The following is an 18,257-nucleotide window of genomic DNA, read 5'->3' on the forward strand; positions in this document are numbered from 1 at the left end:
CACACAAATGCTAAAGGGGAAACATCTTTTTCATAGGCCTCACTTCATTTGGGAATGGAGAATAAAATAACAAGTATGTTTCTAGACTGAAGAAAGCAAAAGGGGTAGAAGGCAAGCATCACCTTTCCCTTTGCAACTGGTGCACAGAGTTCTCATTCTGGCAAGTCTGTGTTCGATGGATCCTTGAACGGTTGGAGGGAAAGGAAGAGGGGGGTCCCTACCTGGAATTGTTTTGTCCGTGCTCTTTGGCTGGGTTTACTCAGCATGCTCGCTGCCTTGCTGAAACTACAATTCTCCTGGAGCTAGAGACTTACAGTCGTTCAAAGGATCTTTTTTGTCTGATTGTGGATTCAGCTGATCAGGTTAACTTTTCCAGCCTTTGAAACCCAGCTCAGCCTGGCAGCTTCAGGGAAGCAAGAAGATTGTGCTTCTGATGTCTAAGAAGACAGTGTGCTGCAGAGGGTTGGTTCAACTTCTGAAACGTCCAGCAAGCAACTTGGGGTTGTCCTACACCTACAACTCAGTGGAGGACCCACTGAGGCCCACATGGCCAGACTGAAGTCTAATCCAGGGTGTGGATCAACCTTCATAGGACTCAAAGGAATTTCTTTCTCGAATAAGCAAAATAACTGGCAAGTGGGGCCGAGGGGGAGTTCAGATCTGGCTGTCCCTCATTGCATGTCTCCTGAGTGACTTCAGCTATGGATGGAGACAAGACCAGGAGCTGAGAGGTGGGATTAGGAGCTGAAAAAGACCACAGCATTACGTTTCTACAAATATTGAACTAAATTGGGGGGGGGGGGTATAATTTAGAGAATGGGAGCAAATTACCTAATACCAAGTCAATGACCATTAGTAACCCTATCCTTTGGGTCTGACATTTGGCATTTTGAGAAGATGCTTTGTGCCTGCAAAGAAGTTGCAAGGGAGATTCCCTTGCATACGTCATGATTGTGGGCCAAATGGGCCCAGCAAATGGGCATTTACACTGCTCCTGTTTGTTTGAAGGTGAACTAGCCTGTCTCCATCCTCGAAGTTTGCTATCAGCCCAGTAGGATTTTTGTGAGACCAGAGGCAAATCAGTATGATGCTAGAGGCTGATGACTTTGCTTTGTAGCCTTCAGGTTTCCTATTTACTTATTTTTATTAGTAGAAGATTTAAAAAAAAATAATCAAATAAGGCTGGTGGACTTCAAAGTGAGTTTCTGAGGCACATTAGTGAAATATATGAGCTGTACTCTCAACATACTGGAGTACATCAGATTGGACAAGTATTTGAGAACCACCTAAAATAAAGGGCTGGTTTCTGTTGAGTGAATCTACACTTGGTTGCCTTGATTGATCTAAACAGTTAAAGCAAAAGGAACCTTGCTTTATCTTTGTAGAGGGACCCATTGGGAAGTCCAGGGCTATCAGCTAAATTAGGAAATCAAGCAAACGTCTCAGAAGATGTATTCTCTGTTATTTCCAAGAAAATTACACGGACAAGTCTATGAAGTTACCAGGAGCTGAACTCAACTCAGAGGCAACTTACCATATTGTGAAGTGCATGTGCTTGTTAACTAATGTGCCTGAAACATCGTTGTGTAGCGTGCATTGTAAAGTTAACAGGTTTTGCTGGCACTTCTCAATAAATAGCACAGCGCCTTGTTGGCACTCAAACATGCAGAAGTGACAGACCACTACAACGAAACCCAAATTAATTCTTGGTTTGCCTTTATCTTCCTGCCTGTGTTTCTCTTCACTTGATCCTCCTCCTTTATTTGCTCTAATAGCTTTGTGTTAATAGAAGCAGCTTGTACAAGGAAGATAACCTTGTGGCAAGCAGAGGATCCAGTGTTTTTTTTCGGGATGGTAAATGTTGTCAGCTTTACTGACAAGTGCTTTTTAGAATTATTTATTTATTTATTGTCGTATAGGGGGTCTCTTCCTCTGCATTCTAAAATTGTTGCCTGCTACTAGTACTTAAGGAAGCAGCGAGACAGGCTGTTTTGAGAAAAAGCCAATTTGCATTTACAGTATTTTTCAAAGGGGAGGGGGAAACTGGGCAAAATTCTTCAGGGTGAAGTGTGGTTCTTGTTGCATTTATTTAGTGATGAGAGTATGCAAGTGTTGTGTCTTTCATTACACAAACTAACTTCCTTTGTAATGGAAATAAAGATGGGTCCTTCATACCATGCGAGCTGAGCCTAAGAACATGCACAGAATGCAGTCATAAGAAACAACGCATTAAGTCAGAAAGCCAAATCAAATCATTAAAAATTATAACAGCTGTAGCAGTAGCTTACTTTCCAGACCAGTGTTTCCCAACCCTGGCAACTTTCAGATGTGTGGACTTCAACTCAGCTTCAGGGTTCATCTGAACCCTGGCAAGACGGAGTGGCTGTGGGTTAATGGCCCCTCTGTCCCTAGGAATTTGCCATCTTTGGTGCTGGATGGGGTACTACTGCCCCAGACAGACCCGGGGCATAACTTGGGGGTCCTCTTGGACTCACGACTCCTGCTCAAACAGCAGGTGGCAGTCGTGGCCAGGAGGGCCTTTGCGCAACTTCGTGTTGTCTGCCAGTTACGCCCTTTCTTGGACTCAGAGGCCCTTTGAACAGTCACTCATGCCCTGGTCATCTCCCATATAGACTATTGTAATGCGCTCTACATGGGGCTACCCTTGAAGAGTATCCGGAAGCTTCAACTGGTCCAGAATGTGGCTGCACGGATGATTTTAGGTGCATCAAGATCAGCACATATAACACCTTTTCTCCATGAGCTGCATTGGATGCCAGTTTGCTTCCGGGTCCAATTCAAGGTGTTGGTTATCACCTTTAAACCCCTACATGGCATGGGGCCAGGGTACCTGAACGACCATCTCATCCCCATTACATCAACCCGTCCCACCCGGTCATGCAGAGAGGGCATGCTACGGACCCCGTCTGCAAGAGAATTTCATCTGATGGGGTCCAGGAGGCGAGCCTTCTCTGCAGCGGCTCCTACCCCGTGGAACATCCTTCCCGCAGAAGTGAGGTTGCCCCCCTCCCTCTTAGACTTCAGAAAAAAAATGAAGACCTGGTTTTGTTATTATGCATGGGGTGGGGATGGGAATGGTCAGTTTTGGGGATGGCTGGTTCCCTAGTCCTACCTCACCAATATTATCTGGTCCCAGGCTGCAACAATACCACCATCGCTTGGATTTTATCATATTTAATCATTTTATTTTATGCTGTATTTTTTATGTTTTTATTGGTTTTAAACTGTTTGGTTGTGAACTGCCCAGAGTCCTTCCTTGTGGGGGAGTTGGGCAGTGATATAATTTGATTTATAAATAAAGTAAATAAATAAATTCCCAGAATTCCCCAGCCAGCCTTGCTGGCTGGGGAATTCGAGGAGTTGAAGTTCACACATCTGAAAGTTGCCAAGGTTGAGAACACTGTTCCAGACAGGCAGTGGCACATAGGAATCAGGTGGTCCTACTGTCTCCTTTCTGTTCTTCTGTTGGGGCTGTATCGGGTGCTGACCAGAGCATCCGTGTTACATGTTAGTGCGGTATGACCTCAGAGCCATCCTGCAGGACCCAGCTGAGTCAGTGACTTGGGCCCAGCAACATAATTGTTGGCAATGTTCAGGCAGGCCATGGGACTAGGGCTGTAAAAAACCACTCACACCGTTTTCTTTCGTGCTTCTTAATCTGGTTTTAAAAAATGAAGATGCCTGCCAATCAATTTTTTTCTGACTGTAGGACAGCAGAGGTGTTCTTGTTCAACATGCATCTCAACTTTGATTGTGGCTGTATCATTTTATTTTTTTTTAGATTTTTTATTCCTCTTTTACTATTTTTATAAATAACTCAAGGTGGCGAACATACCTAATACTCCTTCCTCTTTCTAATTTACCCACCACAGAAACCCTCTGAGGTGAGCTGGGCTGAGAGAGCTCAAAGTCACCCAGCTGGCTTTTGTGCCTAATGTGGGACTAGAACTCACAGTCTCAATACGATAAGCTACCCTTATCGCTGTCCTTTGGAAATGGATCAGCAGCGGACAAAATCTATAGAAAACAATGCAATGCTTTTATCATCATTCAGGTTCACCAAAAGTGAGTTTGGCCTGTGGGAAATACCTGTGAGGCCAAGCTGGCATTAGAATGGCTGTCAGCTTGCTCTCTTGGCCATGCGCCTGGACGAGATACATGCTCTGTTTCAGTCAGGAGCAGCATTTTCCTTCAGTGGCACCTTGTGACTTAGGGGATCCTTTTGATCTGTTGCAATATCTTGAGAGATCAGCATAAATCCTCTAAATGTGGTGCTTCCTTTTGCTCCTGAACACCATAATGATTATCTGCTCTTTTTCAACATTCTCCTGACAACGTTTGGGTGCTTTCTCTTTCAGCTGTCAGCTTCTGCTTTTATAAATGTTGGGTTCTCACTGTTACTACTGAAGGTTATTATTTTGGATTGGATATCGCTGGCTCTCCTCCATTTTGACCTTTTTTAAAACCCAACTCCTAAAAAAAAAAGTAAGGCTTATTTAAAACTCAGAACCTTGAGGGCCATCACGTATGGGGAGCTCTTCACTTGTATTCCATAACCATGGTTTATGGCAGTGCCTTGTGCAATCCCAGGAAACTGTGGTTCATTCAGTAATTCAGATTGCACTTGCTACTTATGAACAGATTGCCTATAGACGTAGACTTCGTGTGGACAAGCATTATGAAACATGGCACTCATTTAAACAAAATACAGTAGGTTAAAAAAATGATATAAATGGATTAGAAATATATACCCATCTGAATATTTGCATTAGATAAAGACAGACAGACAGACAGACAGATAGATAGATAGATAGATAGATAGATAGATTTGTAAATATTTACTGTTATAATGATATACTATGCTAAGTTTTTGTTTCCTTTGTTGCATTTTTGTCACTTTTTTGCAATAGCACTTTTTAATGTTTTTCTTCTTCTTCTTGATAATGTTTTATTATTACTGTGTTTTGTTTTTCTTTCTTTTTTCTTTGTTATGAATTAAAAACCAATAAAAAGTATTTAAAAAATGAAGAAAGCCGACCTGTTATGTAGAGGCCTTACAAGTGGCATCTTGAGTAGAGTCCCTACTATAGGACTGTCCGAGCATGCAATGCACCAGACTTCCCTCCCATGGCTATAGTAGCACTGGTGCAAGGGCTTGTGTAAGGGCAGCAGTTAGAAGACTAGAGAGAACCATTATGTAAATATATTGTATCTGTCTCCGAAAGCCGCCAGACAACACGAAAACTATCTGCTAATTTGGGAGGAGTGGAGGAAGAAGCTGTGAGTTTACACTCTAAAGCAATGTTTCTCAGCCTTGGCAACTTAAAGATGTGTGGACGTCAACTCCCAGAATTCTGGCTGGGGAATTCTGGGAATTGAAGTCCACACATCTTCAGGATGCCAAGACTGAGACACACTGATCTAAAGAATGCACATATGTTTGTAGATCTTTGTGCCTGATTTCTTTGCCTTGCACTGGGCAATCAGCTGTTGTGTTTGAAGGTTCATTCTTGTTTGTAATTCTAATTTGGCTGAGTTGTGTCTGGGAGTTTTCTGCCATGTCTAGCCAAGAGCTGAATTAAGGATTACATGTCTGAAGACCTGAGATTTACAGCCAAGTCTGGGTGTGAAGCCTGACAGCTACTATATCTTAGCTGCAGAAAGCCATTAGGTGCCAGCAAAGAGATCCCAAAAACTCTCAATAACTCTAGTTATTATCCAGATTTTTGCAGCCAAGATGTGGTATCCCTAGTCTACTGTCAGGGGAAGATCACAGGTAGGGCTTCTAGGGGAGCCATGCTGGGTAAGTCCATCCCTATAAGCAGACATGAAGATTGCTGGGAGAACATGGCACTGCCCACCAGGCCAGTGGATGGTAGCAACATCCACATCTCCTAGGCAGTATACTCAGTATAGATATACCAGTGGAGGGTACCATGAATGAATTCCTTCTCTGGCATACTTATAATTTGGCAGGATAGATAGTCAGGGGTGCTTATGAAGAATTATGGAAAAATGGGTTAAGAGAAAACCCCACTAGCAGTTGCTCCCTCCCCTGCTTCCAACAATAGGAGACATCAGCAAGAGGAATTGAGAAGAAATTTCAAACAGCTTTGGATAATGGAGGAAAAAAGCCTCTATCTATCTTGGAGTTAATTTTCTAAGAGATTGCAAGACACATTTTGGCCCAACATCTTCTGGATATTCTTTCTTGCTGGCATCATCAACATGGAGATCAGAGACCCCTTCTTTGGGGAAGACCCATGGACTATGAAGTGACAAACTGGTTAAGGGAATTCCACAGGAGATTTGGTGTTTTGGTCTATGAAGTAAGAATATCTATGATCCTTTGTATTGTCTTATTGGTTTACTGTATGTCTCTGATAACAACAGTCAAAAGCATTGATTTGAATGAGACATTGTAGTGTGTGAATGGAGAATGAGTGGACATTTTTAAAGTGACCAAGGCTGAGAAAATTGGAGAGAATACATAAACCCACGGGACTGAAAAACAGAAGCTAGTCTGAGTCCACAGTTGTGATACAGATGGAACACAAGAACCAATGCCTAAACAATGGCAACGATTGTTGACACAGCAGCCTTGTTGGGGCTTGACATATATATGGAGCACTCAACACAGAGCTCCTCATAACGCCTGCCCTCTTGCCAATGGCAGTCCAATAACAACATCTTTTGCAAATGTAATGCTGGGATTGCTGTTAACAGAAGGTGTGAAAAAACGATATAACCAAGACAAGCAGTATTCTCAATAAGACAACAAGATCAGGCTTTGAAAGCAATGGAAATGCTGTGCAGGGTCTACTGAAACAAAGGTAATATTCCCAGGCGTTTGATGATAGGAGTTTAGCAATTTGTGGAGAAAGGGAGTCGGCTAGAAATAAAAAAGAAAGGAAAAAAGACAGGATGAACAATATGTGCGGAAAAAAGGAGAAGTTGAGAAGTCCTTTTCGACTCTTAGGATTCTAAAATTCCAGAAAGGTTTTAAGAGGAGACCACAGAGAAGACTGCACCTGCAGTCCTTTTGGGACCATTCATGCAGAAATTCAGCTGTCTTGCCTTATCCTCTCTTTGGAACAGTGCTCAAAAGCATAGTGAGATGAATACGAAGGACTGAATGGATGGATGAATAAGGAATAAATATCCAGGACTGCTTAACATTATAAGAAATGGGAATATTTTATGCCATCTATAGTTCATTTATGCTTTTGCCTATCCTGTATATATTTAACACTAGAAGTTGCATGAAGTAACTTGCGCTTCGATTGTTCAATATCTGCCTTTATCATTTTTGCAATGTAGCCTTGATCGCTCTGCCTTTTTTTTGGGGGGGGGGGGTAAATTAAAATCATAAGTATCCATACCCCTTCCAAGATTCCCCATAAATCCACAGCATCTCCATATCAGGAGATGGTTTTATTGCCATACTTTGGAGACCAAGGGTTCCTCTCCAGAAAATAGGCATACATGTACAGAAAATACCTCTCCACAAAGATTGGACTAGCCACCCCAATGAAATACAGCCATCTATGAGACCCAGCTGTCTGTCCTTGAAGCAGTACTTGAATTTGATTGTGTGTATTGTTAGTCTAAACACTACAGGAACTCTCTAGGGTGTGTCCTGGATTTCAAGTCTGCCTTTGATTTGCTTTGGGCCTCTGGTAGGAAGTCTTCTGGAATCCCCATGTGGCTGTCGTTACCATCTGGAAGTCAGCAGCTGCTTTCCACTTCTCCTGAATTGCGTTTTGAGTCAAGATAATTTCTCGTTTTCAAAACTGAAGCATGCACATTTTTCCAAAGCTTTCAGTCCTTTAATTGGCTGCTTGCACGCATTGGAAAATAGGGCAAGAAGTCATCAAAGTTCTTTTTTTGTGTGTGGTGTTGTGCTAAAGGACATGTTATTTGTCTTCATTGGAAAAACTACATTGAATAGAATATTGATGTAACTGTAAAAAAAAAAATCACATCAAATTTGCTTTATTTATAAATTCATCAGATCTATAAGGCTCCTGACTCCATAGCAACTTTGGGCATTGCTAAATACAGTATCAAAAGAACATAATGAAGAAGAAAGGAAAATGACATCCAGGCAGAGCAAGAAAACATACCGTCAGAAGATTAACTCCTTTCTTTCTTTTTTGGTTCATTTCCCAAGCTGGGAATAAAGCAAACCAAACGATCAGTGGAGGTTAAAGAATGTTTATTCACCCAAAGTTGTCTTTGGATGGGTGGTTGCAAAAGGGAATTGCTTTTCCATCCTTTTTATAGGTCTTTTAGATTAAAAATTTAGCCATTCATTATCAATAGAATGAAATGTGTCACTTTATTACAATAGTTTCTGCTCTATCAGCATGATCATTTTCTTCCTAGCATGAACATCTTCCTTTCACATTCTGTTAAAACAGATGTTTCCTTATCGTAAAATTACGGCGAACTTCCTTACTTATGATTAAGCAGATGTCTCTTATCTAGAGCTAAAACAATGGGCATTTTATGTTTCCTATACCTGTGTTTTTCTATACATAAGATATATGTCTTCCTTTATATAGATTTTGCTACATGATATATTCATTTGTTTATTATAACAGGAACCAGCATTACTATCTATAAGAAAAATATTCCAATAATACAATCTAACATACATATTCCCATAAAAGCCCTACCACCCACCCTAAGAGGGAAAAGCCATGTTTTTTAAGGGCTGTTGAACAAGGGCAGAGTAGGAGCCCTACAAATCTCTGAGGGGATATGTTATTGAACTTCCAATAATATATTCCCCCACAAAATATATATTGGTACCAATGGAGGTGAATATGTGTAGCTCAGGGTTGAACTGTGGAGTCCTTGGGGTTCTCTGAGCTTGGTTCTTTTCTTAGCCGGGTAATGAAATGTTTGCAAGAAAAGAACCAAGCTCAGAGAACCCCAAGGACTCCACATATATTGGTACTCAATAGACTATATTTTCTGTTTATTAAAATCATATGTGGGAAGCAGACAAACATTATATTGAAAAATGGTATTTATATGTGCATGCATTCACACTCAAGTATTTTTCAAACACAAATACACACAAAAATTGCATTCTGAGAAAGTAATCAGGCAATTGCTTTTTCTTTTCCCTTTTTAGTCACAGGTGTTTAATTAGCTACTGTGTATGCCAGCTAACTATCTATACCAGTGTTTCTTAACTTTGGCAACTTTAAGATGGGTGGACTTCAAATCCCAACATTCCCCAGGCAGAGTAGACACTACTGGAATATCTGGAGAAATAGTTAGATTGATGTACGTTTCCCATTATACTCACATACACAGACTCCATATCTGTCTGTCTCTCTACTTATCTCAGCCTGCAACCTCTTCAGTTGTATTTCAGAGAGTTGTGTTTGCAGCCAGGAGGGACACTCAACAGTGTCAAGTGTAATTTTAACGAAGCACTGAGCAGCTCACCCAATCTGCTACTATCCAAGTCCCTTTGTAGCCAGGTCACCCTAAGAAACTGTTCCTGTCATGTATAGTTTGAGGCCAAATAGCTGAGCACAAAGTGACTGTCTGCCAGTAGGAAGTTTACCAAGTCCTAGTTCGATCTTGACAAACTTATCCTTTTGTTACCCCTTCCCTTGATGATGCAGTTTGTGGATGACCTATACAATCCCATTTCAGAAACAAGTAGCCCAAGTAAGAGAATTAATCTCAGATCCTAGAATATATATGAAGAAAACCAATTATATGTAGGGTGTTTTTTCTAGAGTATGAACCAACAGTATCTTGTCATCACTCGCTGTGGTGGTTCTTATTTTGCACTAAGCCATTATGCAGTCAGTTTACTTCAGCATGTTGGTCAAACCCAGACAATTGTGGTTTGTTCAGTAAACTATAATTAAATAATATGTGAACACAATCGTATTGGCAATGGGAGAGCTTTCTGGTTGACTGCATAAACTCTGTCCAGTAATGGACAGTTTTATAGGAAGCAAGTTTTATAGGAAGAAGGTCTAGTTTTATAGGAAACAAGCTGGAAAGCAACTATTTAAGAGCAAATCCAAAATGGAAATTCTTACTGCTCTGCCTTTAATGAGCTAAAGTTGAAACATTAAAACTGAAGCCTTGCGAGTTGCCCTGACAGACATCTTTACTGAATTTTGTACAATTTTCTTCAAAGTAGGTATGTACTAGAATGGATAGCTTATGTTAATTCCTTCCGGTTTTAATTAATCCTTTGGTTGCTGATTCTGGGCTATACCTTTGACCTTTCTGCAGACCCTGTGGATTTCAGGGAGGAAATATTTAAAGTTTACTTTCAATTTACTCCAGTTAATTGATTGCCACTTTCTCACCAGCTCAGATTTAATAGTAGTTCTTCCCAATTAGGCTAAGGATGCCTTTGAAAAGTAAACAAGGATACTTGAAAAAATGAGTAAGAGGAACTCTGATAAGAATATTTTGTTTTATTTGTTCAATTAATATCCTGTTTTTCTATCGAACGGTATATCAGCTCTGAAATTGTGCATTATATTTGGTAAGGAAGGGGCAGAGCATAGCATTCCAAACAAGAAAATTGTACTGTTCAGAGAATCCTGGAGGAATTAATTTGATCAACAGTACAGTAGAGTGCTTTGATACAGTAAAATGAGGAACTATTTTGCCATTAGTATGTTATATTTCTTTAATTTATTGATTTAAAATTAAATTTCATTCCCCAGAATGAATGATGGAATGGAAATACATGCATTTTTTAAAGGAAGATATTGGTGAGTTCAGCTAATTGTTGAAGATGCACCGTTCGAAATGCAACCTTGTGTCATCAACTCTCCCTTTTACACAGAAGTTATTTCCATTTTGTTGTGGATAATTTACTGGTTTTTATGGATGCTACGTTCTTTTGAATTAGATTGTAGCAGTTCAGAACTAATAGGGAGATGGTGGAAATGGGTATTGGATGCAAAAGAGTTGCAAAAAGATTGATACCATAAAGCTGAAAGGACACCCACTTTCCATAAATTATACGTAAACTATAAAATATATCTGTGTAAACTACACAATGTTCTGAAGAACTCACCTTTTATTCTAAATTTGAACAAGGTATTCTACGGCTGAGTGTTTCATTTGGAGGACTACTTAAAAATTTGCACTACGTTATTTTATTTATTTACTTATTAAACTTATATAGCCAGCTGTCTCACATATGTGACTCTGTGTGACACACACAGTTAAAATCCCAAATCCAAACAATCCAAACAGTTAAAAAGAAAACCATTAAAAACAGTTTTTAAAAGCTATAAACGGAACAAAAAACACAGGAGAGCACTTTTCAAAACTTATGAACAGTATGATCATGTCTCAGTCTCTATACTTCCATGGGATCCCCAAGCCAGATGATAAAACCAGGATTTAAGGGCCTTCCAGAAAGTGAATAAGGTGACTTTCACCTTGGGGGGAATGATGTTCCAAATGGTGGCTGCCACAGCAGAAAAGGCTGTCCTCCTGGATCCCACCAGATGAAGCTCCTTAGCACATGGGACCCATGGTTGATTAATATGCCTCTTTTTCCCCCTATAGTTAACTGACCCAAATGTTAATAAACATTGAATAACATTTCATGAATAAAAGGATAAAATTTGTTTCCATTTCTGTTTTCTTTTTCTACATAATAGATGCGGTCATCTACATTTTTTTCTTCTTCTTTCTTTTTCTTTTTTTGCATATTGCATAAAAATAACACTTTTCAGAAGCTATTGGGATGCTTTTAGATTTATGAAGATATTCTTTTAATTTGCGTATCTACCAAATTGATTCACCAAGACATTCTTTCTATTTTTTCATGATTTCTTATTTTTCCTTGGTGATGATTTAATCCATACTATAATAAAAAAACTTGTCTCTTCAGACATTGCTGAATTAAAATTTCCTACAAGTCCTAATACTTAGAAATGCTAGATCTGTCAGTTCAACAATATCTGAAGGATCACAGGTTTCTAACCCTAACCCTAACCGTAACCCTTCCCCCCCCCTTTAGTAAAGAGTAAAGAGTATGAATTAAGAAATGAAATGAATGTTAGGTATCTTGCATGTCTGAGAAACTAAGCAAAGGAGGAAGAGTGTAAGAGATCCAAACGAAGGTGGTCCAGGTCTAATCTTATGGAATGAAGCTGATCAGTGGAAGCAAAGAAGTGAAGGGATAGGTTTAATTCTGAACGACAGAGCTAAAAAGTATGTCTGAAAATATAAAGAGGTGTATCTCAGTAGTTGTGGGTATACTGTATATGGAAATACAAATCCATAGGTTGTTATGGTGGCATGTTGCATTCCGATAAATGGTGATAATGGAAGAATCAGATGTTATTTGTTAGGGGGTGGGGATGGGCAATATTCTGAATGAATACGAACTGGGGAAACGAATGAGCTAAGCGACTTGAATGGATGGATGGAGATGAGAGAGGGAGAGTTCAGAAAAAGTAATTATGCCACATGGAGACTCAAGAATAAATGAAAGTGGTGACTAGTGAGTATCCCCTTGGAAAAAAAATCCATTAATTTAAAGTACATGGTTTAGGCACAACTATATTCATCCTATTCATGGCAAAGGAATGACTTTGATTTGATTATGATTAAAAATGTAGAAAATGAGTGAAGGATCAAAGGGCAATGAGAAGTTTTGAATGTAAGGTAGACCATTGTTGGATGGTGTCAAGAGTGGATCTTGGAAAAAGAAGTGGACAGAGAAGAAAAGAAAGGAAGGGAAAGGAACTAGAATAAAAGAAGAGTGACTACAGGAACAGAAATAGTATTCCTTTATGGAAAAAGAATTGAGAGCTAGATTAATCTCTCAGAGAGCAAATGGACAGTGGATATAAGGAAAGAGAATGGGAAAACTACTTGGAGCAGAGTACAAAGAATTATGTTGCAGATTGTTGCAGAAATGTGTGCAAAGAATTACATTACAGAATGTCACAGAAATATGTGGAGTTATACTAATGCAAAGTATGAAAAAGGTTGTTTTGTGGAATAATGAGGTGAAAACCTTGGGGATAAGAAAGCAGGCAGAAGGAAGGAAGGAAGGAAGGAAGGAAGGAAGGAAGGAAGGAAGGAAGGAAGGAAGGAAGGAAGGAAGGAAGGAAGGAAGGGTTGAATTCTGATGAGAAGGATAGATAAGGTGACATTAGCCCAGTTTGGAAGTGTTGGGCAACAGGTGTGCCCAACCTGTTAGACTTTTATTCTTCAGCAGGTCATTAAGAAATGTATCAATGTGAGAAAGATTATTTTATGTTGATTTAAAGAAAGTGTGACAAAGTTAATAGGCTTGATTTAGACATTGCTTTGTGTGAATATGAATGCCTTGCTGGATGCATTCAGAATGTTATATGATGGAGGTAATTGGTTCAGCACTGAGCAAGATGTAAGGTAAGGATGAGTGATGACCTCTTGGTTGTTGGATGTATATAAGGAATGTTTATGGAGATAAAAAGATATGTTGAGAATGTGAACTTAACACATATTTTTGTATGCAGAGGGTGCCTTGTTGGCTGAGAATCTGAATTTGAATAATTTGCAGCAAATGTTAGATAGATGTATTATGCAACAGGGAGCGTGGATCTGAAAATTAAAGTGTCTGAGATCAAGGTGGTTGTGTTTGACAGGGAAAATGGAGTGACTGATTGCAAAGTATGCATAAAGGTTGAAAAGAACAAGACAAGGAACTGGGGTATGTTGGTAAAATGTTTACTTAATTTACATAAGTGAATGGAGAAATTTTAAGATGTACAAATGCTAGTAGAAAGGGAGTAGGCAGAATGTAGTGTGTTGCGAGGAAAGTTGGAAAAAAGTGAAAATGGTTGTATATAAGAATCTGCTTCTTCCCACTTTGTCCAGAGTTCACTGGAGTTGGGTGGCTAATATATATATTTTCATATATATATATATATATATATATATATATATATATATATATATATATATGAAATTAAGAGTTGGCTGGGAAGAGGGGGTGCATAAATATTGGTTTCCATCTATTTAAGCCTCCCTCTATGGGTTAATTGCTTTAGGAGTCATTGTTGTGCAAAACCAAAACTCAGGGTTTTATAAAATTTAAAACATGTTTGAGATGAGTTGATCTATTTAGTTCCTCCTGGATCATAACAGCAAACTGGAAGGGGAAAGGAAAGGAAAGGAAAGGAAAGGAAAGGAAAGGAAAGAAAGGAAAGGAAAGGAAAGGAAAGGAAAGGAAAGGAAAGGAAAGGAAAGGAAAGGAAAGGAAAGGAAAGGAAAGGAAAGGAAAGGAAAGGAAAGGAAAGGAAAAGAAAGGAAAGGAAAGGAAAGGAAAGGAAAGGAAAGGAAAGGAAAGGAAAGGAAAGGAAAGGAAAGGAAAGGAAAGGAAAGGAAGAACAGGTTGCTGGAATACAGATCATGCAAACAAAATATTTTTATGCAACTTGGCTTATTAAATAAAAATTCACTGGGTGGATGTTAACCTTCTGTAGTGTCAGCTAAATGTGAATTCCCCTGACCTTCTCTGAGAAAATCAGCTAGATCCAATTCATTCAGTCTTGAAGAAACATAAAGCAAAAATATATACATAACTTGCTTTTCAGGGCTCTGTTAATTACTAAAATTGAGGAAAGAGCTGTGCTTGTTCAGTCTGAAATCAGTACCCAGAAATGTGTATATATGGTCAATTTCAGCTGGAAGTTATTCCTTTCTCAAGGGAGCCCTAAAAAAAAAAAAAAAAAGTCTATATAGAGAGGCTTTCTAAAGTTTGCTTCTTTAAAATTTTCATCTGAAATTTTTTATCAAGCAAATGTAGCATGACCAAATTCATATTCGGTGTGTTCAGGTTAGGGCTGGGCCAAAATTTTATGAGTTGAAAGAAACCAGCTAAATTTGAGTGTGTTCAGAGGCAGGCCAGTCAAGAATTGTGGGTCACCTTTTCTTGGGGGGGGGCTAAGTATGGTACCCCTCATTGCCCAGACAGTTGTTCCCTGGAACAGAAAAGGGGACAAATTTGAAAATAAACAGGAAAAGAAAAATTTGAATTGAATGAAGCAATGAGAACAGTTACATGCAACTGTCCCACAGCTCTTAGAATTGCACAGCCCCTCCCAGTTGCCCCCAATATTGTGTTCCGTTTCATAGTGTCTGTATTGTTCAACTTATTTATCTATTATATTCATGTACCACCAAATGGAACTGACTCATAGTGGTTTACAGTACAAATAAAATCGCAATGGAATAAGTTGCAATTCAAACATACCAATAGAAGAGATTCAAATATAGTTGCATCCTGATCCTCAGCCAAACATCTCCCAGAGCATGGAGTTTGGAGGGGAGAAAGGTCTGTCGCCCCCACATAGCTGGCAAGCCCAAGGAAGCAAAAACAATGCAAATGTTATTTACCTGGCAGGGGAGATACCTTGATCATAAAGAACAATGCAAAGCTCATTAAGATCTCTTTCAGGCTAGGCTGGGATAAATACAGAATCTTGGAAACTAGAATAGGAATTTCCCTGCTTCAGTTTTAGGCAGTGTCTTGGAAGTGCCTTTTTCCCAGTTCTCTCAGCACCTGAACTGAGTTTTCTTTTCTAACATTCAGCTGACTCACCTCCAGCTTTCCCACAATCTCTCACAGGAATTTTGACTCATGCCAGCTTAGCATCATACCATCACCCATATAAATCTCCAGCAAGGAAGACCATCATGTACACTCAGCCCAGAGTGTTATATGTGACCTAGGACAGGTTTTCTTATTTGATTCAGGAACAAATGGGCTCTGTCTTATGTTTCCCGTCTTAGATTGCTCTGGTACCCTAACTCCCATGATGGATTTGACAGAAAGGCCTTGAAAACTTGCTGTATGTTGACCAAGTTGGGGTGGGGAGAATGCTGTCAAAAGTCTTGAGTTCAGTTTGACATTTGCTATTTTGGCTGAGTTATCCTTTCTTGTTTTGGTTTTCAGCTGATGATGCATGTGGTGGGACACTTCGGGGGCAGAGTGGAATCATTTCAACTCCCCATTATCCTTTGGAGTACAACAACAATGCTGATTGCACATGGACGATTCTAGCAGAGCCTGGAGACACCATCGCTCTGGTCTTCTTGGATTTCCAATTGGAGGATGAATATGACTTTTTAGAGGTCACTGGAACGGAGGGATCCTCCTTATGGTAAGCAGCTGTTTTGCTTCCTTAACTCAGTATGGATCATCTGTGTCCTTTGGTAGTATATCTCGCAAGTGTTGGCTTGCAGCTGACCTGAGCTGCCTAAATAAGGAACAATGGGGAATGGTGATGTCTTAAAACATGTCATTAACATTCAGTGAAAATGCTGCTCTTCATGCCAGAATGAGGATTGTCTCTACACCAGCTCTATGAGAGATAGATAGATAGATAGATAGATAGATAGATAGATAGATAGATAGATAGATGACCTTGAAAGATCCTATAATGAAGGCACTAAACTTTTGAAATCTTGCAAGATGGTGGATGATTTGGAAAGAAGGGGCTAATGCCTGAAAAAGTTGCTGACCCCACCTCAGAATAAGAATGGCTTAAAGCTAAGGATCAACCATGCTGTATCAGTTGAATTGATTGTAGTTTAAAAAGAATATAACTACATCCAGGTACATATGATTTTAACTAAAATTAAATCCATCTGTGGTACATTAAAGTTTGGCATATAAATGGGAAGAGTTCAAAGAAGTAGCATTTGATAACCACTATTAAGATCTTTTAACATGTACAGTAATAGAAATCGCTCCATGTTTCTTTTCAGATGATTAAACTTGCCTCCTTCAGGCGTGTCCATGTCAACAATTTCACAGTTAGCATTGGGCTAAATAAAATGATTGTCATGAATATAAAAACCTGTAACTTTGGGGGTTGGCATGGTAACTGTGTTTATCATAACATTAATTTCTAAACTTTTATGAGAGCTGTAGTGAAATTGTTGGAGCTGGTGGGAGCTCCAGTGCCATTGAGCAAATCAACTCTCTTGATCATTGCATAACTGCCCAGAGTCACTGGGAGTCAGGTGGCATATAAATTTAACAAATTATTATTATTACTATTACTATTATTCCCACGGTGGCCCTTTGCCTCCATTCTGTCTTAACGGTGTTAGTTGAAGGGCCATCAGTGCTACATTCAAGTAATGGAAATGAACATTTGAAGGAAAACTCATAGTAGACAATTGTAATCCCTGTTTCAGGGAAGTAAGGTAAAACGGAACAGGAGGGTCTGTAATGAAGTCATCTTGGTTCCACATTAAGTTCTGGCTTTCTTAACTCCAGTTTGGTTTTTGTTTGGTTGATTGGTTGGGTATTTTTTTCTAATTTTTTGATTTTTTATTTAAATCAGAGATGTATTTTTAAAAAATCTATCAATGGACAGCTAATTTTACTTTATTTATTTATTTATATTTCAAATTTAGATACCGCCCATCTCACGAAAAAGTTATACAATTACTGAAGTTATACAATTACTAATCTTATATTGAGCATTAAAAGATTCCAAGCAGAGCACATGGAGTTGTTTTCATGATATAAAGAAGTACAAATTGTTGAGCTCAATGCCAAAATCTCCACTATATTATTATTTATAAATTTTAAAAAAAGAAAAAGAAAAAAGAAAGAAAAGAAAAACACCCCTATCAAACATAGGTAAATATTTGATTTCTGACTTCCGCCTTCTTTATACTCCAACCAATTTGCAGTATCTTTTGGCGTAAACATTAGAAACCATACCTTGCTGCTTAATATATAACATTTAACTCCAGTGTGTTGAATAAACCATAATTGTCTGGGATCACATTAAACTACGTATCATACTTGCAAAGAAGAGTGGCTTAGTTCACACAATAATGAAGCAAAATCCCCTCGCTCTCAAATCATCTTATGGTTTAATGTAAAGTAATGTAATGTAAAGAGAGAAGAAGTAAAATGGGCAGTGAGAACAATTATGTCATCCTTTTAATGAATTATTTTGGCTGGGCCTTTCCCACAGTCTTTATCAAGCCCTTGATTTAGGGTCATTCCAGTGTAGGAAGTTCCATCAAAGGTGGAGTGCAAGATCATCAAATATGAAGCTACCTTCGAAGTTAGGCAGTGTGGTTAGCACTTGGTCGCCTTTTCCTCATTCTCTCTCTCTCTCTCTCTCTGCTTGCTGTGTTACAACTCACTGTAACTGAGAGATGTCCAGAATCAAAAATGCACAGAATCATTCATGCAAGAT

At 39.1% G+C, this 18,257-nt stretch overlaps 1 protein-coding gene across 1 annotated transcript in view; it reads left to right on the plus strand.

Annotated features, from left to right (window-relative positions):
- Positions 1–18,257, plus strand: part of CSMD2 (CUB and Sushi multiple domains 2) — a 611,879-nt gene that overhangs the window by 213,315 nt on the left and 380,307 nt on the right. Inside the window, exon 5 of the mRNA XM_088153370.1 lies at positions 15,986–16,193. Within this exon, the coding sequence (XP_088009496.1) occupies positions 15,986–16,193 (208 nt within the window). The remainder of the gene's footprint in view (positions 1–15,985; positions 16,194–18,257) is intronic.

This window comes from Python bivittatus, unplaced genomic scaffold, assembly GCF_059951505.1.
Source record: "Python bivittatus isolate LINGU-HERP-01145 unplaced genomic scaffold, Pbiv_v1 ctg000040_np1212, whole genome shotgun sequence".
NCBI lineage: Eukaryota > Metazoa > Chordata > Lepidosauria > Squamata > Pythonidae > Python > Python bivittatus.